Raw genomic sequence first — 26,674 nt, forward strand, 5'->3', positions numbered from 1 at the left:
GAAAAAAATGTACTTTGTGGAAAGGGAACTAAAGATAGTGAAATTAGTTTAAGTTCAGTTTAAGATATACTAATGACATCATCCCATACATTTCTCATGTCATAGACATGAACTTATAAAATTTAAAATTCCTGCTACTTCTTCAGAACCTGTCTACTAATCTAGAGCAGTTGTGAGGAATATCTATTTGAATTGCTCATAAAAATATGAGTAATGGAATATTTTTAAAGAAACGCAGTTTGGTTATTTTTTTAGATTGACTAATTATTTGCCCCCAAAAGGTACTGGCCAAATTACTAATGACTAGGTAAAAATAATCTGAATTAATATATTTATTGTTGATTAAAATAATTATTACAGAGTGCTTGAAAACAGTCTCTTAAGCATGTGTCTACTTTGACACCATTTATTTTTTAAAAATTACTGAGTCCTTTTATGTACAAAGGTACAACCTCAGGACATTAATAACCTAATAGTTTCTTCCATTAAAGTTGCCATAGCATATCACCAGGATCCTACAATTTATATTCTCATGATTGACTGCAATAGTTACCTAAGAATAAGAAAAGAATAGTATGTGGTAATGATACAAAGTTGAAAAGACAGATATTTATTAAGCATCTATATGCCATCAAGTTTCAACAGGATATCAGGGGACTTAAAACGACAAATAAAATAAGACAATGACAAACACGACAGATTGTCTCAGGTTGATGAATTTTCATACAGTTATATCTATAGTGCATTATTCATTTACTTAGCAAACTTTTTCCCAAGATCTGCAAAGTTAAAAAAGTAGATAAATCAAACTATATTTTCTGTTAGTACAGTAAATATGCATTGATCATGACACACATTTCTACTGGTTACAGCATGTAAAATTAAATTGTGAGAAAGTGTTTCTTCTTCCTTGAATTGTTATAAAACAAAGAGATCCTCTAGATTTCCGGGTAAGAGGGAAAATTAGCAATCCCACAGTGATTTCCACTATTTCTTGCCATCCGTATGTATCCTTGGTCACCAAAGTTGAGGCCCCAGCTTTAGAAAAAGAAGTAACAAAATTACAAATGAATATAATCAGATCACATTATCAACTTTTTATCTCTTAGATTGCTTTTCTCCTAAAGTGATTGTATATGAAAAGCTATAAAACAAAATTAGAACAAAATAATATAATAATTTCCCCCAGGGCTTTTAGGCAATTTTCACAGGATGCTTTGGTAGGTTTTAATGTTATATTAATGAACAGATTTAATACCTAAGGAAAACAATATAAGGTCCATCCCAAACCTTTAAATCCTCCTACTTCTGCAGAGAAAGAGTTTTATTATCCTTTCCAAGACCCCATCTTTAAATGTTTTTGCGTAATAGGATCATAGGTGATGATTTCCTATCAAACTTCAATTTCTTTAGAGAGTGTCAATTAGGAAATATTTTTGAGAGACCACTATGGAAAAGGGCATAGGGCAGGGGATTCTCAAAAAGAGCAGCTCTCAACCACCTTTTTTGACCTGGAAGTGGAGATGAGATAAGATAAGCCTTGCTCACAGTTAAAGCTGTAAAAAATGGAGTATGCTACCTTGGGAGGAGATGAGCTCCCTGGCACTGGAAGTGTTCAATCAGAGATTTACATAACTTGTCAGAGATGTTGCAGGGGGAATTCGTGGGTCAGATAAGGGTTAGAGGACACCAATGGTTCTTCGCTTTTTCATTTCATGGACTTTGAGAATTTCAAAAAATTTTGTAGATTGACATAAAGTTACCAGTTTTTAAGTTAGCGAGTACAGACATTAAAAAAAAACCTTTATTATCACCATCATATTGTAAAAGAAAAGACATTATAACACCAAAAACAAAACTTAAGGGGACATAATCTCTAATTTAAGGATAGTCCTTTGAGTCAAATAAATTTAGATTTATGAAAGATTCACACAAAGTATTCTTTTCTCTCCCTTTTTCACATACTAGTGAAAAAATTGACAAAATTCTTGTAAGAGAAATGACTTGTGAAGTTCTTTATAGTTCTGAGATTTTATAATTGTAGGTGTACAAATAATTATAATATGAGGCAGAATTCATATTGTGTATGAATTGTGCTATAACTAGGATACAACTAAAAGCATGAAAAACTGTATTTGTATTTGGAGAGCAGCAAGAAATTTAGTTGAAAGGAAAATTGAACATCTTTAGGGGAGCAGTGGGAAAAGAAGATAGAAAGTTGCTTTGGGGCCATATTGTGCAGAGCTTAGAACAGCAGACTGAGGAACTTGTTTAAATCCATAAGTAAATGGAAACCATTGCAAATTTTTGCTCAGGACTCAAAGGAAGGTTGTGTTTTTGTATGCACTGGAGAAACTAAGAAATGGTTTATTGGAAGAAGACAAGTGGCATAATTTAAAATGGCTGTGCTTCAATAGGCCATTCACTGGACTTTCAGATCTTAGTTCTCTCTCTTGTACCATTTAACACAGTTGTCCACTCGCACCTCACTTCTCTCTTGGCTTTAAGATACTGCTGTGTCCTGATGTTCTCTTTTCTCTCTGGTCACTCTTTCTTAAACTCTCTTATGGACTCCTTTTTTTATCTTTGTTCCCAGACCAGCAATTGAACCCAGGCCCTCAGCAGTGAAAGCAATGAGTCATAATCACTGGAACTCCAGGGAATTCCCTGGGCTCCGATTTTGATTCCTTTCATTTATTGCCACTCCCCTGCTTTAACTCCTTTAACGCCTCACCTTGAGAATAAGATCCAGACTCCACTGTCACCTCTCATCAATGGGTGCAGTGCTTTTTAGTAGCCAGTTTGATAGGCAAAAGCAATAATGAATTCTGGCTGAGCTATTATTAATATCAATAGCTACTACTTATTGAGCACTTACTCTGTGCTAAGCAGCTTAAGATATATTATCTCATTTAATCATCCTCCTGTGAGGTAGGTTTTATCATCTTTTTACTAAAGAGAAAAACAGGCAGAAGTAAAATGGCTTGCCCAAAGTCACACAGATGGTTAATTGTGAAGCAAGTGTTCAAATCTAGGACTGTTTTATTCCAAGGCCTACACTTTTATACTCTCCCTGTGTCTACATTCTTCCTGTGAGTCAGGTAGTATGGGGAATGAAACTCAAACCAGAACATCCAGGATCTTATATAATTAGTATCTTGTTATATCTGACTATATAGTTATCTCACTGCTTAAAAAAAATAGGTAAAAAATTTTAGGTGAGCTGAGTTTAGACCTAAGTACTGGTGATGAAAGTTGAATTGAGGCTCTTATTTGTAGTAATATGAACTCAGTCAGTGAGATCTAGGAGTCCCAGATCCCATTCGGTATCTGGACAAGATCAACTGTCCCGAACTTTGTAGAAGATCCCAGACCTCTTTTTGGCTGAGTACTGCTAACCCTCCTTTAAAAAATACAGCTGAAAATCTCAAGCTAAGTAAATATTTGAGGACAAATTCTTGTCTTCAGAACTGTACAAGGTCAGTTCCAAACTCTCATTCCAGTGCTTGTGAAGTTGTTTATTTTTATTAACTGTATAGCCCTTTCACTCAAAGTGTTCAACTTTGGGCGAGTTTTTTAACTCTCTTGGTATCAGGAGTTTCCTATTCTGTGTTATGGGGATAAAATGCCTATTTCATAGATTACCTTAAAAATGAAATGAGAAAGGCAACAACAATCAAGATGGTGGAGTAGGAGGACGTGCGCTCACTCCCTCTTGCAAGAGCACCGGAATTACAACTAACTGCTGAACAATCATCGACAGAAAGACACTGGAACGCACCAAAAAAAACACCCCACATCCAGAGACAAAGGAGAAGCCGCAATGAGATGGTAGGAGGGGTGCAATCGCGTTAAAATCAAATCCCATAAATGCTGGGTGGGTGACTAACAATCTGGAGAACAGTTATACTGCAGAAGTCCACCCACTAAAGTGAGGGTTCTGAGCCCCATGTCAGGCTTCCTAACCTGGGAGTCCAGCAATGGGAGGAGGAATGCCCAGAGAATCAGACTTTGAAAGTCAGTGGGATTTGATTGCAGGACCTCCACAGGACTAGGGGAAACAGAGACTCCATTCTTGGAGGGCTCACAAAAAAGTGTGCTCACCAGGACCCAGGGGGAAGGAGCAGTGACCCCATAGGAGACTGAACCAGACCTACCTGCTGGTGTTGGAGAGTTGCCTGCAGAGGTGGGGGGAAGCTGTGGCTCACCAAGGAGACAGGGGCACTTGTGGCAGGGGTTCTGAGAAGTGCTCATTGGCGTGAGCCCCCCCAGAGTCTGCCATTAGCCCCACCAAAGAGCCAGTAAGCTCCAGTGCTGGGTCGCCTCAGGCAAAATGACCACCAGGGTGGGAACACAGCCCCACCCATTGGCAGACAAGCAGATTAAAGTGTCACTGAGCTCCGCCCACCCAGCCCAACTCACCATCAGTCCCTCCCATCAGGAAGCACCCACGAGCCTCCTAGACAGCTTCCTCCACAAGAGGGCAGACAGCAGAATCAAGCAGTGTCAGCAGTATTTCATCTTGTGGAACTGAAAACCACAGCCACAGAAAGACAGAGAAAATGAAAAGGCTAAAGACTTTGTACTAGATGAAGGGACAATATAAAATGCCAGAAAAACAACTAAAGGAAGAGGAGATAGGCACCCTTCCAGAAAAAGAATTCAGAATGATGATGGTGAAGATGATCCAGGACTATGAAAAAAGACTGGACGCAAAGATCAAAAAGTTGCAAGAAAAGCTTACCAAAGACCTAGAAGAATTAAAGAACAAACAAACAGAGATATGCAACACAATAACTGAAATGAAAAATACACTAGAAGAAACCAAGAGCAGATTAACTGAGGCAGAAGGGCGAATAAGTGACCTGGAAGACAGAATGGTGATCATCACTGATGCAGAAAAGAATGAAAAGAACTGAAGACAGCCTAAGAGACCTCTGGGACAACGTTAAATGCACCAACATTTGCATTATAGGAGTCCCAGAAGAAGAAGAGAGAGAGAAAGGACCCAAGAAAATATTGGAAGAGATTATAGTTGAAATCTTCCCTAACATGGGAAAGGAAGTAGCTACCCAAGTCCAGGAAGCGCAGAGTCCCAGGCAGGAGAAACCCAAGGAGAAACACACCAAGACACATAGTAGTCAAACTGACAAAAATTAAAGACAGAGAAAAGTTATTAAAAGCAACAAGCGAAAAATGACAAATAACATACAAGGGAACCTCCATAAGGTTAACAGCTGATTTCTCAGCAGAAACTCTGCAAGCCAGAAGGGAGTGACAAGATATATTTAAAGTGATGAAAGAGAAGAACCTACAACCAAGAATACTCTACCCAGCAAGGACCTCATTCAGATTCGATGGAGAAATCAAAAGTTTTACAGACAAGCAAGAGCTAAGAGAATTCAGCACCACCAAAACAGCCCTACAATAAATGCTAAAGAAACTTCTCTAAGTGGGAAACATAAGAGAAGAAAAGGACCTACAAAAATAAAAACAAAACAATTAAGAAAATGGTAATAGGAGCATACATCTTGATCATTACCTTGAATGTAAATGGACTAAATGCACCAACCAAAAGACACAGACTGGCTGAATGGATACAAAAACAAGACCCAAATATATGCTGTCTCCAAGAGACCCACTTCAGACCTAGGGACACATACAGACTGAAAGTGAGGGGATGGAAAAGATATTCCATGCAAATGGAAATCAAAAGAAAGCTGGAGTAGCAATACTCATATCAGATAAAATAGACTTTAAAATAAAAAATGTTACAGGAGACAAGAAAGGACACTACATAAAGATTGAGGGATCAATCCAAGAAAAAGAGATAACAATTATAAATATATATGCACCCAATATAGGAGCACCTCAATACATAAGGCAAATAATAACAACTATGAAAGAGGAAATCGACAGTAACACAATCATAGTGGGGGACTTTAACACCCCACTTACACCAATGGACAGGTCATCCACACAGAAAATTAAGAAGGAAACACAAGCTTTAAATGACACAATAAATCAGCTTGACTTAATAGATATCCATAGGACATTACATCCAAAAACAGCAGATTACACGTTCTTCTCCAGTGCACATAGAACATTCTCCAGGATGGATCACATTTTGGGTCATAAATCAAGCCTTGGTAAATTCAAGAAAATTGAAATCGTATCAAGCATCTTTGCTGACCACAACGCTATGAGATTAGAAATCAATTACAGGAAAAATACTGTAAAGAACACAAACACATGGAGGCTAAACAGTACACTACTAAACAACCAAGAGATCACTGGAGAAATCAAAGAGGAAATCAAAAAATACCTAGAGACAAATGACAATGAAAACACAATGATCCAAAACCTACGGGATGCAGCAAAGGCAGTTCTAAGAGGGAATTTTATAGCAATACCATCCTACCTCAAGAAACAAGAAAAATCCCAAATAAACAACCTAACCTTACACCTAAAGAAACTAGAGAAAGAAGAGCAAACAAAACCCAGAGTTAGTAGATGGAGAGAAATCCTAAAGATCAGAGCAGAAATAAATGAAAGAGAAACAAAGAAAACAACAGCAAAAATCAATAAAACTAAAAGCTGGTTCTTTGAGAAGATAAATAAAATTGATAAACCTCTAGCAAGACTCATCAAGAAAAAGAGGGAGAGGACTCAAATCCATAAAACTAGAAATGAAACAGGAGAAGTTACAATGGACACTGCAGAAATATAAAGCACCATAAGAGACTACTACAAGCAACTATATGCCAATAAAATGGACAACCTGGATGAAATGGACAGATTCTTAGAAAGGTATAACCTTCCAAGACTGAATCAGGAAGAAATAGAAAATATGAACAGACCAATCACAAGTAATGAAATTGAAACTGATTTAAAATCTCCCAACAAACAAAAGTCCAGGACCAGAGTCTTCACAGGTGAATTTTATCAAACATTTAGAAAAGAGCTAACACCCATCCTTCTCAAGCTCTTCCAAAAAATTGCAGAGGAAGGAACACTCCCAAACTCATTTTATGAGGCCACCATCATGCTGATACCAAAACCAGACAAAGATACTACAAAAAAGGCAAATTACAGACCAATATCACTGATGAATTTAGATGCAAAAATCCTTAACAAAATACTAGCCAACAGAATCCAACAACAATATAAAGGAAAACCCATAAGGATAACAGCTGACCTTTCTACAGAAACTCTGCAGGCCAGAAGGGAATGGCAGGATATACTGAAAGTCCTGAAAGAGAGACATCTACAGCCAAGAATACTCTACCCAGCAAGAATCTCATTCAGATTTGAGGGAGAAATCAAAAGCTTTCCAGACAAGCAAAAGTTAAGAGAATTCAGCACCACCAAACCAGCCTTACAACAAGTGCTAAAGGAACTTCTCTAAGTAGGAAACACAAGAAAAGGAAAACACCTACAAATACAAACCCAAAACAATTAAGAAAATGGTAATTGGAACACACATGTCAATAATCACCTTAAATGTCAATGGATTAAATGCTCCAACCAAAAGACACAGACTGGCTGAATGGATACAAAAACAAGACCCTTCTATATGCTGCCTACAAGAAACCCACTTCAGACCAAGGGATACACATAGACTGAAAGTAAAGGGATGGAAAAAGATATTTATGCAAATGGAAGTCAAAAGAAAGCTGGAGTAGCAATACTCATATCAGACAAACTAGACTTGAAAGTAAAGACTATTACAAGAGACAAGGAAGGACACTACCTAATGATCAAGGGATCCATCCAAGAAGAACATATCACAATGGTAAATATCTATGCCCCCAACATAGGAGCACCTCACTACCTAAGGCAAGCCATAAAAGGGGACATCGACAGGAACACAATAATAGTGGGAGACTTGAACACCCCACTTACATCAATGGACAGATCATCCAAACAGAAAAGAAATAAAGACACATAAGCTTTAAATGACACATTAGACCACCTCGACTTAATTGATATTTATAGGACATTCCATCCAAAAATGACAGAATACACTTTCTTCTCAAGTGCACATGGAACATTTTCCAGGATAGATCACATCTTGGGTCACAAATCAAACCTTGGCAAATTCAAGAAAATTGAAATCATATCAAGCATCTTCTCAGATCACAATGCCATGAGACTAGATATCAATTACAGGAAAACAACTGCAAAAAATACAAACACATGGAGGCTAAACAATTCACTCTTAAACAACCAATAAATCACTAAAGAAATCAAAGAGGAAATCAAAAAATATCTAGAAACAAACGACAATGAAAACACAACAACCCAAAACCTATGGGACGCAGCAAAAGCAGTTCTAAGAGGGAAGTTTATAGCAATACAGTCCTACCTGAAGAAACAAGAAAAATATCGAATAAACAATCTAACCTTACACCTAAAACAATTAGAAAAAGAAGAACAAAGAAACCCCAAAGTGAGCAGAAGGAAAGAAATCATAAAGATCAGAGCAGAAATAAATGAAAAAGAAAGGAAGGAAGCAATAGCAAAAATTAATAAAACTAAAAGCTGGTTCTTTGAGAAGATTAACAAAATTAATAAACCATTAGCCAGACTCGTCAAGAAAAAAAGGGAGAAGATGCAAATCAAGAGAATTAGAAATGAAAAAGGAGAAGTAACAACGGACACCACAGAAATACAAAAGATCATGAGAGACTACTACAAGCAACTATATGCCAATAAATTGGATAACCTGGAAGAAATGGATACATTCTTAGAAAAATACAATCTTCCAAGACTGAACCAGGAAGAAATAGAAACTATGAACAGACCAATCACAAGTACAGAAATTGAGGCAGTGATTAAAAATCTCCCAACAAACAAAAGCCCAGGGCCAGATGGACTCATGGGTGAATTCTATCAAACATTTCGAGAAGAGCTAACACCTATCCTTCTCAAACTCTTCCAAAATATTGCAGAAGGAGGAACACTCCCAAACTCATTCTACGAGGCCACCATCACCCTGATACCAAACCAGGCAAAGATGTCACAAAAAAAGAAAATTACAGACCAATATCACTGATAAATATAGATGCAAAAATCCTCAACAAAATACTAGCTAACAGACTCCAACAGCACATTAAAAAGATCATACACCATGATCAAGTGGGATTTTTCCCTGGGATGCAAGGATTCTTCAATATATGCAAATCAATCAATGTGATACATCATATCAACAAATTGAAGGATAAAAACCATATGATAATCTCAATAGATGCAGGAAAAGCTTTTGACAAAATTCAACATCCATTTATGATAAAAAGCTCTCCAGAAAATGGGCATAGAAGGAAATTACCTCAACATAATAAAAGCCATATATGACAAACCAAAAGCCAACATCATTCTAAGTGGGGAAAAACTGAAAGAATTCCCTGTAAGGACAGGAACAAGAGAAGGGTGTCCACTCTCACCATTATTATTCAGCATAGTTTTGGAAGTTTTAGCCACAGCAATCAGAGAAGAAAAAGAAATAAAAGGAATCCAAATTGGAAAAAAAGAAGTAAAATTGTCACTCTGCAGATGACATGATATTATATATAGAAAACCCTAAAGACTCTACCAGAAAACTGCTAGCACTAATTGATGAGTTTAGTAAAGTAGCAGGATACAAAATTAATGCACAGAAATCTCTTGCATTCCTATACACTAACAACGGAAGAGCAGAAAGAGAAATTAAGGAAACTCTCCCATTCACCATTGCAACAAAAAGAAGAAAATACCTAGGAATAAACCTGCCTAAGGAGGCAAAAGACTTGTATGCAGAAAACTTTAAGACACTGATGAAAGAAATCAAAGATGACACAAACAGATGGAGGGACATACCATGTTCCTGGATTGGAAGAATCAACATTGTGAAAATGACTGTACTACCCAACGCAATTTACAGACTCAGTGAAATCCCTATTAAATTACCAATGGCATTTTTCACAGAGCTAGAACAAGAAATCTTACGATTTGTATGGAAATGCAAAAGACCCTGAATAGCCAAAGCAATCTTGAGAAGGAAAAATGGAGTTGGTGGAATTAGGCTTCCTAACTTCAAACTATACCATAAGGCCATAATGATCAAGACAGTATGGTACTGGCACAAAAATAGAAAGGAAGATCAATAGAATAGAATAGAGAACTCAGAAGTAAGCCCAAACACATATGGGCACCTTATCTTTGACAAAGGAGGCACGAATATACAATGGGGAAAAGACAGCCTCTTCAATAAGTGGTGCTGGGACAATTGGACAGCTACATGTCAAAGAAGGAAATTAGAACACTTCCTAACACCATACACAAAAATAAACTCAAAGTGGATTAAAGACCTACATGTAAGGCCAGGCACTATCAAACTCCTAGAGGAAAACATAGGCAGAACACTCTATGACATCCATCAAAGCAAGATCCTTTTGGACCCACCTCCTAGAATCATGGAAATAAAATCAAGAATAAACAAATTGGACCTCATGAAACTTAAAAGCTTTTGCACAGCAAAAGAAACCATAAATAAGACTAGAAGGCAACCCTCAGAATGGGAAAAAATAGTTGCCAACGAAACAATGGACAAAGGATTAACCTCCAAAATATACAAGCAGCTCATGCAGCTTAATACCAAAAAAGCAAATAACCCAATCCACAAATGGGCAGAAGACCTAAATAGACATTTCTCCAAAGAAGACATACAGATGGCCAACAAACACATGAAAAGATGCTCAACATCCCTAATCATCAGAGAAATGCAAGTCAAAGCCACAATGAGGTATCACCTCACACCGATCAGAATGGCCATCATCACAAAATCTGGAAACAACAAATGTTGGTGAGGGTGTGGAGAAAAGGGAACTCTCCTGCACTGTTGGTGGGAATGTAAGTTGGTACAGTCACTATGGAAAACAATTTGGAGGTTCCTTAAAACACTACAAATAGAAGTACTATATGATCCAATAATCCCACTCCTGGGCATATACCCAAAAAAAACCATAATCCCAAAAGAAACATGTACCATAATGTTTATTGCAGCACTGTTTACAATAGCCAGGACATGGAAGCAACCTAAATGCCCATCAACAAATGAATGGATAAAGAAGATGTGGCATATATATACAATGGAATATTACTCAGCTATAAAAAGGGATGAGATGGAGCTATATGTAATGAGGTGGATAGACCTAGAGTCTGTCATACAGAGTGAAGTAAGTCAGAAAGAGAAAGACAAATATTGTATGCTAACTCACATATATGGAATCTAAAAATGGTATTGATGAACTCAGTGACAAGACAAGAACAAGGACGTAGATGCAGAGAATGGACTGGAGAACTCGAGGTTTGGGGGGGTGGGGGGGTGAAGGGGAAGCTGAGATGAAGTGAGAGAGTAGCATAGACATATATATACTACCAACTGTAAAATAGATAGCCAGTGGGAAGTTGCTGTATAACAAAGGGAGTTCAACTCGAGGATGGATGATGCCTTAGAGGACTGGGACGGCAAGGGTGGGGGGGAGTCGAGGGAGGGAGGGAATACAGGGATATGTGTATAAAAACAGATGATTGAACTTGGTGTACCCCCAAAAAAATAATTTAAAAAAAAAGAACCCAACAACACATTAAAAGGATCATACACCATGATCAACTGTGGTTTATCCCTGGAATGCAAGGATTCTTCAATATACACAAATCAATCAATATGATACACCATATTAACAAATTGAAAGATAAAAACCACATGATCATTTCAATAGATGTAGAAAAAGCTTTTGTCAAAATTCAACACCCATTTATGATAAAAACTCTCCAGAAGGTAGACATAGAGGGAACCTACCTCAGCATAATAAAGGCCATATATGACAAACCCATAGCATACATCATTCTCAATGGTGAAAAACTGAAGCATTCCCTCTAAGATCAGGAACAAGATAAGAATGTCCACTCTCACCACTACTATTCAACATAGTTTTGGAAATCCTTCTCACAGCAATCAGAGAAGAAAAAGAAATAAAAGGAATCCAAATTGGAAACGAAGAAGTAAAACTGTCACTGTTTGCAGATGACATGATACCATACGTAGAAAATCCTAAAGAGGCCACCAGAAAACTACTTGAGCTAATCAATGAATTTGGTAAAGTTGCAGGATACAAAATTAACACACAGACATCTCTTGCATTTCTATACACTAACAATGAAAGATCAGAAAGAGAAATTAAGGAATTAATCCCATTCACCACTGCAACAAAAAGAATAAAATACCTAGGAATAAACCTAACTAAGGAGGTGAAAGACCTGTAGTCAGAAAATTATAGGACACTGATGAAAGAAATCAAAGATGACACAAACAGATGGAGGGACATACCATGTTCTTGGATTGGAAGAATTAACATTGTGAAAATGACTATACTACCGAAAGCAATTTACAGATTCAATGCAATCCCGATCAAATTACCAATGGCATTTTTCACAGAACTAGAACGAGAAATTTTACGATTTGTATGGAAACGCAAAAGACCCCAAATAGCCAAAGCAATCTTGAGAGGGAAAGATGGAGTTGGTGGAATCAGGGTTCCTGACTTCAGGCTATACTACAAGGCTACAGTGATCAAGGCAGTATGGTACTGGCACAAAAACAGAAGTATAGATCAATGGAACAGGATAGAAAGCCAAGAGATAAACTGCAGTCAACTAATCTATGACAAAGGAGGCAAGGATATACAATGGAGAAAAGGCATCCCCTTCAATAAGTGATGCTGGGAAAATTGGTCAGCTACATGTAAAAGAATGAAATTAGAACACTCTTTAACACCATACACAAAAATAAAGTCAAAATAGATTAAAGACCTAAACGTAAGGCCAAACGCTATAAAACTCCTAGAGGAAAACATAGGAAGAACACTCTTTGACGTAAATAACAGCAAGATCTTTTTTGATCCACCCCCTAGAGTAATGGAAATAAAAACAAAAATAAATAAGTGGGACCTAATGAAACTTCAAAGCTTCTGCACAGTAAAGGAAACTCTAAGCAAGACGAAAAGACAGCCCTCAGAATGGGAGAAAATATTTACAAACAAATCAACAGACAAAGGATTCATCTCCAAAATATATAAACAGCTCATGCAGCTCAATATCAAAAAAACAAACAACCCAATCAAAAAATGGGCAGAAGACCTAAATAGGCATTTCTCCAAAGAAGACGTACGGATGGCCAAGAGGCACATGTAAAGCTGCTCAACATCGCTAATTATTAGAGAAATGCAAATCAAAACTACAATGAGGTATCACCTCACACCGGTTAGAATGGGCATCATCACAAAATCTACAAACAATAAATGCTGGAGAGGGTGTGGAGAAAAGGGAACACTCTTGCACTGTTGGTGGGAATGTAAACTGATACAGCCACTACGGAGAACAGTATGGAGGTTCCTTGAAAAACTAAAAGTAGAACTACCATATGACCCAGTAATCCCACTGCTGGGCATATACCCAGAGAACACCATAATTCAAAACGACACATGCACTCCAATGTTCACTGCAGCACTATTTACAATAGCCAGGACATGGAAGCAACCTAAATGTCCATCAACAGATGAATGGATAAAAAAGATGTGGTACATATATACAATGGAATATTACTCAGCTGTAAAAAGCAATGAAACTGGGACATTTGTAGAGACATGGATGGACCTAGAGACTGTCATACAGGGTGAAGTGAGTCAGAAATAGAAAAACAAATATCATATATTAACACATATGTGGACTATAGAAAAATGGTACAGATCAACCAATTTGCAAGGCAGAAATAGAGACAGAGATGTAGAGAACAAACATATGGACACCAAGTGGGGAAAGCGGGGTGGGTTGGGGGGGGGATGAATTGGGAGTTTGGGATACCAAATTGTACACTCTAAATATATGCAGTTTATTGTCTGTTAACTGTATCTCTATAAAAGTTCTTTAAAAAAATTAAATGAGAAAATGTATTTAAAGTGCTTGCACAGTGTCTATAGTAAATGCTCAACAAGTAGAGGTAGCTATTTTTGTTGTTATCCAAGTATAAGTCCATCTGATTGGACTCAAGTGGAGTCCATCCCCTTTAAAAATATGTAGTATTTTTCTAGGGTGACCAACAGTTTCACTTTGTCTAGGATTGTCCTGATTTTAAAAATAAAGTCCAGGGGATATGTGTATAAAAACAGATGATTGAACTTGGTGTTACCCGCCCCCCCCAAATAATAAATAAATAAATAAAGTTAAAAAAAAAAGTCCTGTGGCCTGGGAAACTCCTTATTCGGTGACAAAGCAGGAGGGCTGGTCCCCCTACCTTCTCCCTGCATTATAGACTACTGACTTATTAGATATTCCTTCTAAAATATGTGCCAGTTTCCTTTGAAATAAATTGCAGCCTTGAACTTCTTAGGCTGTTCCAGACACTATTCTAGGCATAAGTTTATGGAGGTAAACAAGGTAGACAAAGTCTTTTTACAGCCTATACATTCTATAAGAGGAACATATAATAAACAAAGAAATGCATAATATATGGTATGATATGATATGATGTGAAAGAAAAATAAAGGGTAAGGGGATACAGGATATTGGAAGTCACGGCTATATTTTATTTTAAAAATTTTTTAAATTTTATTTTATTTTATTTTATTTTTTGGCCATGCTGGGTGACTATCAGGATCTTAGTTCCCCAACCAGGGATTGAACCCTGGGCCTAGCAGTGAAAGCGCAGAGTCCCAACCGCTGGACCTCCAGGGAATTCCCCAGGGCTACATTTTAGATCGTGTAGTCAGGGGATGCTTATCTGAGGAAATATTTAAGCAAAGATCTAAGTAAAGTGAAAGTGCAAGTGATGCAAAGACCTGGGAAAAAGCTGGGAATAAGCTTGGTGTGTCGGAGAAACAGCAACAAGGCTAGTGTTCCTAGATCTGAGTGAGAGAGAGGAGAGCAATTGGAGAGGTGGTTGGAGAGGCAGGCTGATACCAGGTAATGCCACACTTTTCCCGGCCATGAGTTTTATTATGAATTGGAAGGAAAGCCATTAGAGGGTTTGGAGTAGGACAGTAATAAAATCTACTTTCTTATTTAAAAAAAGATCATAATGGCTACTGTGACTATAGGCAAAAAAAGAGGGAAAGTGACTATCAGTTGGAAGATTTACTGCAATAGACAAAAAGAGATGAAGGGTGGCTTGAACTAGAGTGGTAACAGTACAGCTGTTGAGAAATGATAAGATTTGGGATAATTTAATGATGGTAGAAATGACCAGATTTGCTGATAGCTTAGATGTAGGGTAGCATATGAAGAAAGAAAAGATGGCTCCAATGTTTTGGCCTGGGGTAAATGCTGTTGGCATTTACCAAAATGGGGAAAATTGAGACAGTAGCAAGGAGTCAAGAGTGCTATTTTGAACATGTTAAGTCGAAGAGGCCTATAGACACGCAAGTGGAGAGGTCAAATGGTAGACTGCTGGACATGGAGTCTGGAGCTCAGGGGAGAGATTAGGGCTAAAAATACAAAGGTGAGAGTCATCAGCACATACATGGTGTTTAAGACCAGGAGACTAAATGAGATCACCTAAGGAGTGAGCAGAGGGAGGCGGGGAACTGAGGCCTGGGAAGTCTAATATTTAGCAATAAGAAGTAAAAAAAGGAACTAAGGAACTCAGGAGACTGAGAAGTAGAGTAGAAAGAAAACCAGGAGAATGTGGTCCCCTGAAAGGCGAATAAAGAAAGTGTTTCGGAAAGGAGAGAGTAATTATACATCAAATGTTAAGAGGGCAGGTGAGATGTGACTTGAAAACTGTTTAACGAGGCAAAATGGAAGTGAGTGGCAATCTCGGCACGAGTGATTTCAGTGAAGTGGTGTAATAAATACCTGTTCTGAGTTATAAATCAATGCGCACATTCTTAATCTCTTTATAGAGAAATCTCTAAGAAAAATCACTAGGTTATAACTTTTTTCTTTTTAAATCTTTTTTCAGCCTTTGATTCCATGGAGAAGAGGCAGTATGTATGAATTTAATATAGATTCCTATAAGGTTTAGTATGAAATGTGTACCCTAACTCTACTTTAAGATCAGGCTCTCTTGAAAGATCAGACAACAGTTTTCAGTGAGGGAAAATGGAATATATTCTTTCCTCTAACTTATATTTTAATAACCTTAATGCCACTTTTGGATGAAGAGGAGTCATTTCTGCATACACCCCCAACCTAATCCATCAACTTACTGCATTACCTAGAGGCCCATCTATTTTGCAACTGTTTATCTTAGAGAGTTCACCAGCTATTGCTTAAAGGCATCCTGGGTGCTTACTTAGTTTTTTGGTGTGTATGTTTGCGTGCGTGCATGTGTTTAAGGTTCTAACAGGCACATAGGTAACACTTTTAATTTTTTCCCTCAGGCCAAAGTTGTCTTATGCCCAATAACTGTGGAGCCTTCATTACTCACTGATCTATATATCAAATTAAACTCTTCCCTTTCTTTTTGGCAAAGACAATCTTGGTCTGTCTTGTGGACAGTCCCTTAGATTGGGGTGGCCTTCTGATCAAGTATGTGTCCTTATTAGGATCCTGAACTTTCTAAGTACATAGCAGTTGTATCTCTAGCTCAGCTAGCTTTCTAAATTTATGGACCTGCCCATCATTGGCAACATAATCTAGCCAAATACTTAAAGATATTCTCAGGCAGTTTAACCTCAAAATCTCTACTGCCTAACATTTGGGGAGATGTACTTCATCATTCCTCACTTAGATGCTCTAGTTTTATTCCTAGATTAAGTCGAACCATCAGAGGGTTGTATAATCAGGTATTTTGCATTATTTTGGCCCCCATAAAATAATTTTTACTCAGTTATGCTTTGGTATTAAATCATTTGCCTATATTGCTAGACATTATGAGAGCATTCTGCAAAACTTATAACTGTATTTACGGTTGGGATGTTACTGAGGGCATAGTTCTCTACATCAGACTGTATTCTCTTTATAGAGATTCAAAGAAGGAATAATAATAAAAATAATAACTATGATTTATTGGACATATGTGCCAGACACTAAGTGCTAAGTGTTTTACATACATTATCTTGTTTAATCCTTATTGTAATCTTGAAACTATTACTCCCATTTTACAAATGGGAAAATTGAAAGTTATAGATACTAAATAACCTGTTTAAGTTCACACAGACGATAAAGGGGCTAAGATTCTAGGCAAGGTCTGCCTGGCTTCAAAGTTAATGCTTTTACTTACTATGCTATAGTGTGTTATAAAAAGAAGCTAAATATGCATGCCCAGAAAGGGACACAAATTCAGGGACATGGATCAGTGTTATATACATACCAAAAAAGATTAAGTATAAACAAAAGGAAGATAAAAAAGAAGAGACCAAATAGAGGAAGACTCCACATTCTTTTACTTAAGCATTGGAAATGACATAGAATGACATAGAGTATAACCTTTTAAGAAATCATTGGACTTCCCTGGTGGCACAGTGGGTAAGAATCCGCCTGCCAATGCAGGGGACACAGGTTTGAGCCCTGCTCTGGTAAGATCCCACATGCCACGAAACCACTAAGCCCGTGAGCCACAACTACTGAGCCGATGTGCTGCAACTATTGAAGCCCATGTGCCTAGACCCCGTACTCCACAACAAGAGAAGCCACCTCACTGAGAGGCCCACGTACCACAACGAAGAGTAGCCCCGGCTCGCTGCAACTAGAAGAAGCCCGCAAGCAGCGATGAAGACCCAATGCAACCAAAATAAATAAATAAATAGAAAAAATTAAAAAAAAAATCATTAAGAACAAATTTGATGATATAAGAAGGTTTTGTCTGAGTCAGCCTCTGTGGAGTCTGGAATTCATGACCATGTCCAATCTGTCCTTGTTGGGATTTAGTCCCAGCAATCGCTGTGGTTGTTCATAATTTGTTCCCTTCCTATCTCACCTCTCTCTCTAACAGGCTCCTTACACTACAATGTTTATAAAAGAACATGTAGTTCCCTTAACTCATTTATTTTCTCTCAGTTCTGGACTTTGGCACATTTACCTTCCTCTATTCTGATTGCCCTTTCCCGTCTGGCTATTTCCTTCTCGTCCTTCAAGATTCACTCAAATCATCTAGCTGAAAGGCCTTCCCACGCTCCCTAGGCTAGGCCATGTACTCTTCTTCTGTGCTTCCACTGCAGCGAATGAGTACCTCCATCTTAGCATTTATTACATTCTATTGCGATGGTCTGTACATGTACCTACCTGTTTCCTGACTTCCTTGTTTTCTAGATTTTAAACTATGAGTATATTGAAGGATGATATAAAGGCTGTATTTTTCATTACCTAGCACTGTGCTTGGCACTTGGTAGGTAGTCAATATATGTTGAATCAGTGTACAAACAAAGATGCAAAAATGAACAAGAAACTGTTCTACCTTTGAGGAGTTTATAGTTTAGTAAAAGGAGCCTAATTTATAGAAATAGCAGTAACAGAAGGCACAATTTGTTAAATACTGTAATAGAATTTATAAAGTATTGCTAAAGGTTAGAAGTTAGAGAAACAATTCTGAGTAAATGCATGGGGTAGGGAAGATAGCATTTGAGGTAGGTTTTGAAGAAGGAATAGGATTTTTTAATGAGTTGTTTTTTGTTTTTTCATTTTAAAAGTAATGAGTGGTTTGTTAAAGACAATTTTGAAAACACATAAAGGTAGAACAAAGACAACTATTATTAACATTTGGTAGAATTCCTTCTGGTCCTTTAGTATAACATATATCAGAGAAATGGGGTATACTATTTTAAACTTAATACTTATACTATATAGAAATATTGTATTTATGTATGTATTTCTCCATTTAAACATATATTCCAAGTATTTTATTAGGTTATTAATAATGGTCTGAATAAACGTAATTTCTAATACATGGACTGATTATGTCATAGTTTATTTAACACTATCTTTATTGTTAGGCATTTTTGGTTCCTTGCTAGTTTTCACTATTAAAGAAGAAGAATGCCACAATTTACATAAATCAGGTATGAAGTTTTCCCCAAATTTAGGATATTTTCTTCATACAGATTCCAAGAACTGGAAATAATTGGAAGAAGAATATGAACAGTTAAAAAGTTCTTGATTCATATAATCAAATTGCTTTCAAGAAGGATTGTAAAAATGTACCCTTACACTAGGATGCATGAGGGTGCCCGTTTCACCTCAGACGGTGGGGTTTCCATAGGGAGCAATGGGCTTTAAGGGCATTTCAGACAAATGAAATGGCATAAGTAACAAATTAGAAATAGCTAAGTGTCTCTAAACTTAGGGAATGATGAGAAAGTAGTTTGCTGTGGCCAGAGTGTGAGTATGGGTACATGAGAATATAGTGAAGAAAAGTCTAGAAGGCTATGTTGGAAGCTACTGAGTGGAGACCCTCGAATGCCTGGCCAGGAGTCTGGACTTTATTTTGATGAAAATGGTAGCCTATTTAGAATTTTGACCATGGGTTTGGATGATATATATTTTAAGAAGATACTTCCATAGCTGGGTGAGAATAGAATCTGAATTATATAATGTCATTAGGAATGGATAAGAGAAAATACATATAACATAGGATTCAGAGGCCTAAAGGACAGGGCTGTGTGGGTTTATGGAGAGAAGGAAGAGCCCAAGACGATATCAAGGCTTTGATGATCTGAAGATTGTGATATATTACTCAAAATAGAGAATAATTTTCCCTTGAACTAATTCTAAAATCATTTTCATGGATGGGGGATTTAGGGTGAGTCGACATGGGGCGGGGGAATTTGATTTCAGATATGTCGAATGAGAGAGAGAGAGAATGTATGTGTGTGTGTTGTGAGTGGTGGTAGGGTAGGTTGGGTAGGGAATTTTGATTTTTAAAGTAGAGCTAAAGTTGGAAGTTGGACATAAAAATCTGCTGCTTAGTAGAAAGGTAATTTTTAGAAATTGTGAACTGGGACCATGCACATAATGGCAATAGATGAAGCTCAAAGATCAGATGAGTTAGCTTTGGCATAGCTAGAGCTAGAGCATAAGGGACAGGTGGAAGAAAACAATGTAAGTAATGAGGCTAAAGCTCACATAGCAAAACGAGCCAGGAAAGTGGGATGTCATAGATGTCACAGAAATAAATGCAGTAGAGAGTTTATAAAGCAGAGACATCTCTCACATTTCTGTGCCACTGAATATCCTTCTTGGGTCATGGAGCAACTGATTTCCCTCCTCCAACATATGAGCAATTCCATTCATCTGAAAACTTGTGTAAGTAGTGCCTTCCCTGTGGAGCTTTAGGCAGTTAGGCATCTCCTCCTCCATGGCCCCCACAGCCATTTAGACATACTATACCATGATGTGTTGTATTTTGTTGTTTAAAAATACATCTAATTCCCGAGTGGACTGTGAGCCCCTACAGGATAGGATGATGATTTCTTATTAATTTTTGTATTTCCATGGCCTAGATAATGTCTGTCATATTGTAGATGTCTAGTAAATGCTTGTTAATTAATAAGTGCTGAGAAGAGGTTTTGAATTAAAACCCTAAAAGATATATGATCTTCAAGAAGAAACTTCAATAGAGAAGAGAATTTAGAATATCTACTGTAGGGAGTAAACAGGAGATATATATATAGGGGTGAGTCAAAAACTATCCGCACTCTGGCTGTAGAATTTATAGAAGTTTTAATATAACCAGAGAGCGGATAATTTTTGACTCACTTTCGTGTATGTGCGTGTGAGAGAGAGAGAGAAAAAGTACTGCTCCATTTAAAAAAGTTATCACTGGTCTAGAACCAAGCTGATCAGTGCTGTGAACGGATTACAAATGAACCAAGATGTTAATCCCCTCAACTACTTTCCCAGTGGGCCATGCAAATATTACCATCTTTGTGGGCCACAATGTGAAAAACGTAGGAAAGTACCTTTTTGTTTGTTTATTTATGATTTGTAGACTAGGTACTTCCAGTAAAGATTTGAGGGGGGTTATGGGTTGAATTATGTCCCTTCCAAATTCATATGTTGGAATCCTAATCCCCAGTACTTCAGAATGTGACATTATTTGGAAATAGAATCATTGCAGATATAATTAGCCAAGATGAGGTCATTAGGGCGAGCCCTAATCTAATATGACCAATGTCTTATAAAAAGGGAAAACTGGACAGAAGCACACATACACATAGGGAGAATTCATGTGGAAATAAAGGCAGAGAACAGGTGATGCTTCTACAAGCCAAGGAAAGCCAGAGATTGCCACCAAACCTTCCGAAGCTAGCGGAAAGGCATTGAAAATTGTCTTCCTCACAGCCCTTCTGACTTCTAGTCTCTAGAACTGTGTGACAATAAATTTCTGTTGTTTAAGCCACTCAGTTCGTGCTACTTTGTTATGGGAGCCCTGGAAAACTAATACAAGGAGAAACTTCAAACCCGTTTTAGTCTCCACTCTTCACATATCCTCTCTTTTTCCCTCTGGATGCTATATTACTTTTGTTTATGGGTTGAATGGATGTCAGTGAATTCCTGTGTTGAGTGTCTGTTAGGTGCCTCATACTGTGCTGAGGATTCAAAGACAAGACACAATTTCTGCCCCAAAGGCATGTACAGGATATGGGAGTGATAGGTGAACATACAACTTAAATATAATGTGTAAAATACTCCAGTATGCATAGGACATTTTAGGAGCATAGGAAAAAAGACATGTTGCCCAGCCCAAGGATTTAGGGAAAACTTTCTGGTATAGATAATGCCTGAGCTGGTTTTGAAGGGTAAGGAGGAATACCAAGTGAGGAGAAAGGATGAGGGGCCAGCATCACCAAGTTATGAAGATATTAAAAATAAAATGATATGTATGGGAACTATAACTGTCTCTGTTTCAATATAACTAGAATGAAAAGTGTGAGCAAGTGCCAGGAACGGAGGCTGGCAAGGCAGGTAGAGACCAAACAGGCGACTCGTCTTTTCTACTAGAGAACATTCATCTTATACTGAATGGTACTACGTATAATAGGAATAAGCCCAGACTTAAATTAGACAAACTGGATTGGAAGCAGTATAACAGACAGACTTAAGAGTAAAGGACGTGAGGAGCCAGCGGGTGGGCGGGGAGAGGAAGAAAGAAAAAAAAAACAGTAAAGGAGGCCTGGGTATATATTTGAAAAAACAAAAACACTAATTCAAAAAGATACATGCACCTTAATGTTCATAGCAGGATTATTTACAATTGCCAAGACATGGAAACGACCTAAGTGTCCAACAGCAGATAAATGGATGAAGAAAATGTGAGAGATATATATATATATATCACACACATGTAAAGCCATATTTTTATGCCTTTTTTACTTAGCCATAAAAAAGCATGAAATTTTGCCATGTGCAGCAACATGGATGGACTTGGAGGACATTATGATAAACGAAATAAGTCAGAGAAAAATAAATACTGTATGACATCGCTTATATGTAGAATCTAAAAAATACAATACACTAGTGAGTATAACACAAAGGAAGCAGACACAGATGTAGAGAACAAACGTCGGGGGTTGCCCATGGGGAGGGGGAGCAGGTGGTACTAGCTATTGGGTGTAAGACAGGCTCAAGGATGTATTGTACAAGCTGGGGAACATAGCCAGTATTTTCCAATAACTGTAAATGGAAAGTAACCTTTAAAAATTATATAAAATAATTTTTTAAAGTTTTCTTTAAAAAAAAAAGAGTAAAGGAGACTAGTTATAAGGCTACAGGGGTAGTCCAGGTAAGAGATGTCTGAACTGGAACAATAATAGAAGAAATGGAGAGGGGGCAGAATCAAGGACAGATAATGAGGTAAAATTAGTTCGACTTGTTGCTTGATTAGGTCTAGAGGATCTAAGACAAATCCGTAGTATCTAATAGGGTAACTGTGTGGTGTGGTGTTGCCTTTTAGTGAGATGGGAAGTTCTGAGAAGGAACGAAATGGTAGGTAGGGTCCTGGGTTTCCTGGACATGTTGAGTTTGGAGAAACTAAGATACATGGAAGTGCAAGTGTCAGATAAGTAAGTTTGAAGTTCAGGGCAGAGGTCAGAGCTAGAGCTAGAGACTCGAAAGCCATCAGTATATAGTTATAGCTGAAATCATAAGAATAGAATGACTGTATCCAACAAAGATGTAGAATAAGAAGAGTAAAGGGCAGAGGACGGAGCCCTGGAGGAAAGACCAACAGCTGGGGGTTAAGCAGAGGAACGGGTATTCATAAAGGAGACTGACAATGAATGATCAGAGAGGTATCGTAGAAGATTAATCATGAAAACAAAGTGCTGACCGCAGAACAGGAAATGATGAATTCTGAGCAATTTAGAGTGTCACTTTATAAGAAGCTATAAATACTCACCATTTTCAGTATCATGATGATCACATCATAATCACAAGAAAGCATTTGTTGAGGCTCCCTCAAATTCCTGATTTGACTTAAGTATAGATTAAAGTGTGAGTACATTACCTGTTTTTCACAAGCCAGTAGTCTCTCCCTTTAAGGTTACCATAGCCAACCACTAGTACACCATGATTCACAGTCTGAGTGCAGGAGGGGTCATAGTAGACACCTGAAAATAAAATATGCTTAGAGAAAAAGAGTAATGTGTGGCAATGAAGGACATTTGAAAATGCTATTTTATTAGACTGCTTTGGATATATGTCAGGAACATATGCTCTCATGTTTAAACTATTTAGAGTTCATCATTCTTTGCCATCAACGCCTATATTTGTCACGGTTTTTTGTTTGTTTGGTTTTTGATTTTTTTGGCCAAGTTTGGCATCAGTCTAATCATAGTTCCCTCAGAAATAATCTTTGATGAACTGTCACCTTTTTCTAATTATTTTTTAACTTATGTTATTGTATTTCTTTGTATATATTCCTAAATTGTTCTATACATTTTCATCCCTTACTATATTAAATGATCTTTAAGGTGAGGTTTAAAAAGAAAAAAAAAGATGATAACCTTCTAGTTTGTCTAATACAATGTTCTACTGTGTGTGGGCATCCTCCTTGTACCCTGCTGCGGTGCACCTACACTCCACGGAGCCTACAGCAGCTGGGAGCTCAGGCTTTGAATGCAGGCAGCACGGTTTCTAATCCCAGCTGACCACTTGCAGACTGTATGACTTTAGGCAAGTTAACCTGTCTAAGACTTAGTTTTTTCATCTGTAAAATAGGGTTATTATAAGGATTAAACAAGCTAATACACAGAAAGAATTTAGCATAGTACCTGCCATGTAGTCTTGGTAAATTTTGACAAGTATTACTTTACTAATTAGATCTGGATATAAAAATATGTACACGAAATGATACGAGGTAGAGGATTCCGTTTAACCTAATCTAAGCAATCAGAAGCATAGTGATGGGGAAGGAGAATATTCTTTCTTACAGTGCAAAGGCAGTAAAAAGCATGAGGATAACATGTCTGGGTTTTTACCACTCCTGTAGAGGAAGAAAGTAGAATGGCTCGCATCTATAGCAACAGACACAGGTCCTTTATTGGCCACAGCTTCTTTTAAGGCCTCTTCACTGCCGAAGGGAAGTTCAATATATCTTGAACACGTGGCAGCTCGATTTTTTTCATCATACCGGCACTTTCCATCCTGTGGAAAAAGAATAAATCAGATCAAAAGTGTACTTCGACTTCCTTTATAAATCGACAGTATCCTAATCTGGATTTCAAATATGTTTTCTTTCCTCATTTAGTCTTTTTCAAGTGTCTAAGTCTCCTTCTTCCTTTTAGAGAAAGAAAAGTAAAATCTTCCAAACCCTAATAGTTCTATATTTCACCAATAACAGAAGAAATACAGAACTATTCTATTGTTTTAAATTGTGTACATTTTCATGTGCGCAGAAGTTGCCGGGGTAGTGTCTCTCAGACTCTAAGGTGGATTGTTGGGGAATACTACATCAAGATTCTAGACTAGAGCTTTAAAATCTTTTTGATGGTATAATATCTACAAGACGATCTGCAGTTTAAATATTGGTTTAAAAACACCTTACTTCGAGTGAGAAACGAGAGGTTACAAATTCATGTTTGTTGTATATACAAGTATGTTTTAAAAATGCTTAAAAGGAAAAAGACCTTGAAAGAAATATTCAAAATAATAGTGGTTAAGATAGGAGGTTTTTAAGTGATATTTTTTATCTCTTCTAAATTTTCTGTCATATGGATATATTGCTTATATCATTTAACAAAACGTGTGATGAACCTGCAAGGAAGAGGAGAGCATTATTTAGCTTTTTAGTAGGTAGAAGAAGTGTGTGGTTGAAGATCTGAGCATAGGAGGTTGTGGGACAAAAAAGTTTAAATACCAGACAGATATACAGAAGGAATTTTAAGGAAGCGTTGCTGCAAATCCATTTTTAAGCATCAACTCTGCTTGCTTGTTTAAAAAATCATCGTGCCATTGATAAATTAAGAAGGCTGCTGCATAACTCTCGAGAATTTAAGAAGTCTTGATCAAAGTTCGTTCCCCCCCCACCCCGCACAACACATACACACCATGCAACCCTGCTTCTCAAGCAAATTGGCTTGATGATAAGTTTAGTACAGTGAGTTGGAAGGATAGCATAAGGTCAAAGGGCAGCACAAAAAGTTTGCTTGTGGCACACCATGGCTCTGTAGGGATAGGAAGCTTCTGAATCGATGCCGTTGTTATCAATGATGTATTGGAAAGCCTCTGTCATGAAGCCACCATTGCAGCCTTTATTCCCATATTTTTCAGTTGAGCAATCCACCAGGTTCTGTGCACTCAGAGACACCAGCTTTCCTGTTTTCAGCTTCACTTGTGCTTCCAGGGCTCCCACAGCACTGAAAGCCCAGCAAGCACCACAAGAGCCCTAAAACAGAGACAAAGTCACAAGGGCAATCATAGAGTCAGTAAGGATGACTTCCGTGACACCCACTGGGCAGCTTCCAACATGTCAGCACTTTCAGCAATTCCAGGAACAGCTCCCCCGACAACAGTTTCCTCTTCCCTTAGGGGCAATGAAGACTAAACACTTTATCGTTCTCTGGGCAAGGTCTAACCTTAATAAATATTTACGAATGGCTGAGCTCAGAGCAAAATTGCCATATTCAGACATATTAAGAAACAGTACTTACTGTACCAAATCCCAGCTATTTACATCCCATAGTAAGGGAGAAAAATGCTAACAGTTAAGTGATTTTGAGAGGAACTGGGATGATTCCCTTGACCTAAAATACCCTTCCTCCTGCCAAATGATGCCTCAATCACAAGGTTAGCATTTTTCAGACATTTTTTGCTTTAGAATTTTTTTGGTCATAAGATATTTTACAGGGACGCACAAACAAACAGAAAAACACAAAGCTGCTTTAGTTTAAAAAGACCTAAGGGGGTGGCATAGGGAGGGTGGGAGGGAGGCTCAAGAGGGAGGGGATATGGGGATATATATATACATATAGCTGATTCACTTTGTTGTACAGCAGAAACTAACAAATACGGTAAAGCAATTATAGTCCAATAAAGATTTTTTTTAAAAAGCAAAGGTTTTGGCATTAAAGAGACCTTGTACAGTTTGAAAAAAAAAGGTGCAGAATATTTTAAGTCATATCATGATTGCTCTCTCTCTCTCCTCCCCTTATCCTACTTTGGTCTCTACTGGAAGGAAGCAAATTCAATTTGCTTTTGGTCC

The 26,674-nt window shown here is 37.6% G+C and overlaps 1 protein-coding gene across 1 annotated transcript in view; it reads right to left on the reverse strand.

The window, feature by feature from the left end:
- Positions 1–319: 319 nt before the first annotated feature.
- CTSS (cathepsin S) overlaps positions 320–26,674 on the reverse strand; it is a 36,531-nt gene continuing 10,176 nt past the window's right edge. The window contains exons 5-8 of the mRNA XM_057745810.1: positions 25,631–25,858; positions 24,453–24,618; positions 23,480–23,582; positions 320–1,038 (exon numbers count right to left, since the gene is read on the reverse strand). Coding sequence (XP_057601793.1) covers positions 939–1,038; positions 23,480–23,582; positions 24,453–24,618; positions 25,631–25,858 — 597 coding nt within the window. The 3' untranslated portion in view covers positions 320–938. The remainder of the gene's footprint in view (positions 1,039–23,479; positions 23,583–24,452; positions 24,619–25,630; positions 25,859–26,674) is intronic.

The sequence above is a fragment of the Hippopotamus amphibius genome, chromosome 1 (assembly GCF_030028045.1).
Source record: "Hippopotamus amphibius kiboko isolate mHipAmp2 chromosome 1, mHipAmp2.hap2, whole genome shotgun sequence".
Lineage (NCBI taxonomy): Eukaryota > Metazoa > Chordata > Mammalia > Artiodactyla > Hippopotamidae > Hippopotamus > Hippopotamus amphibius.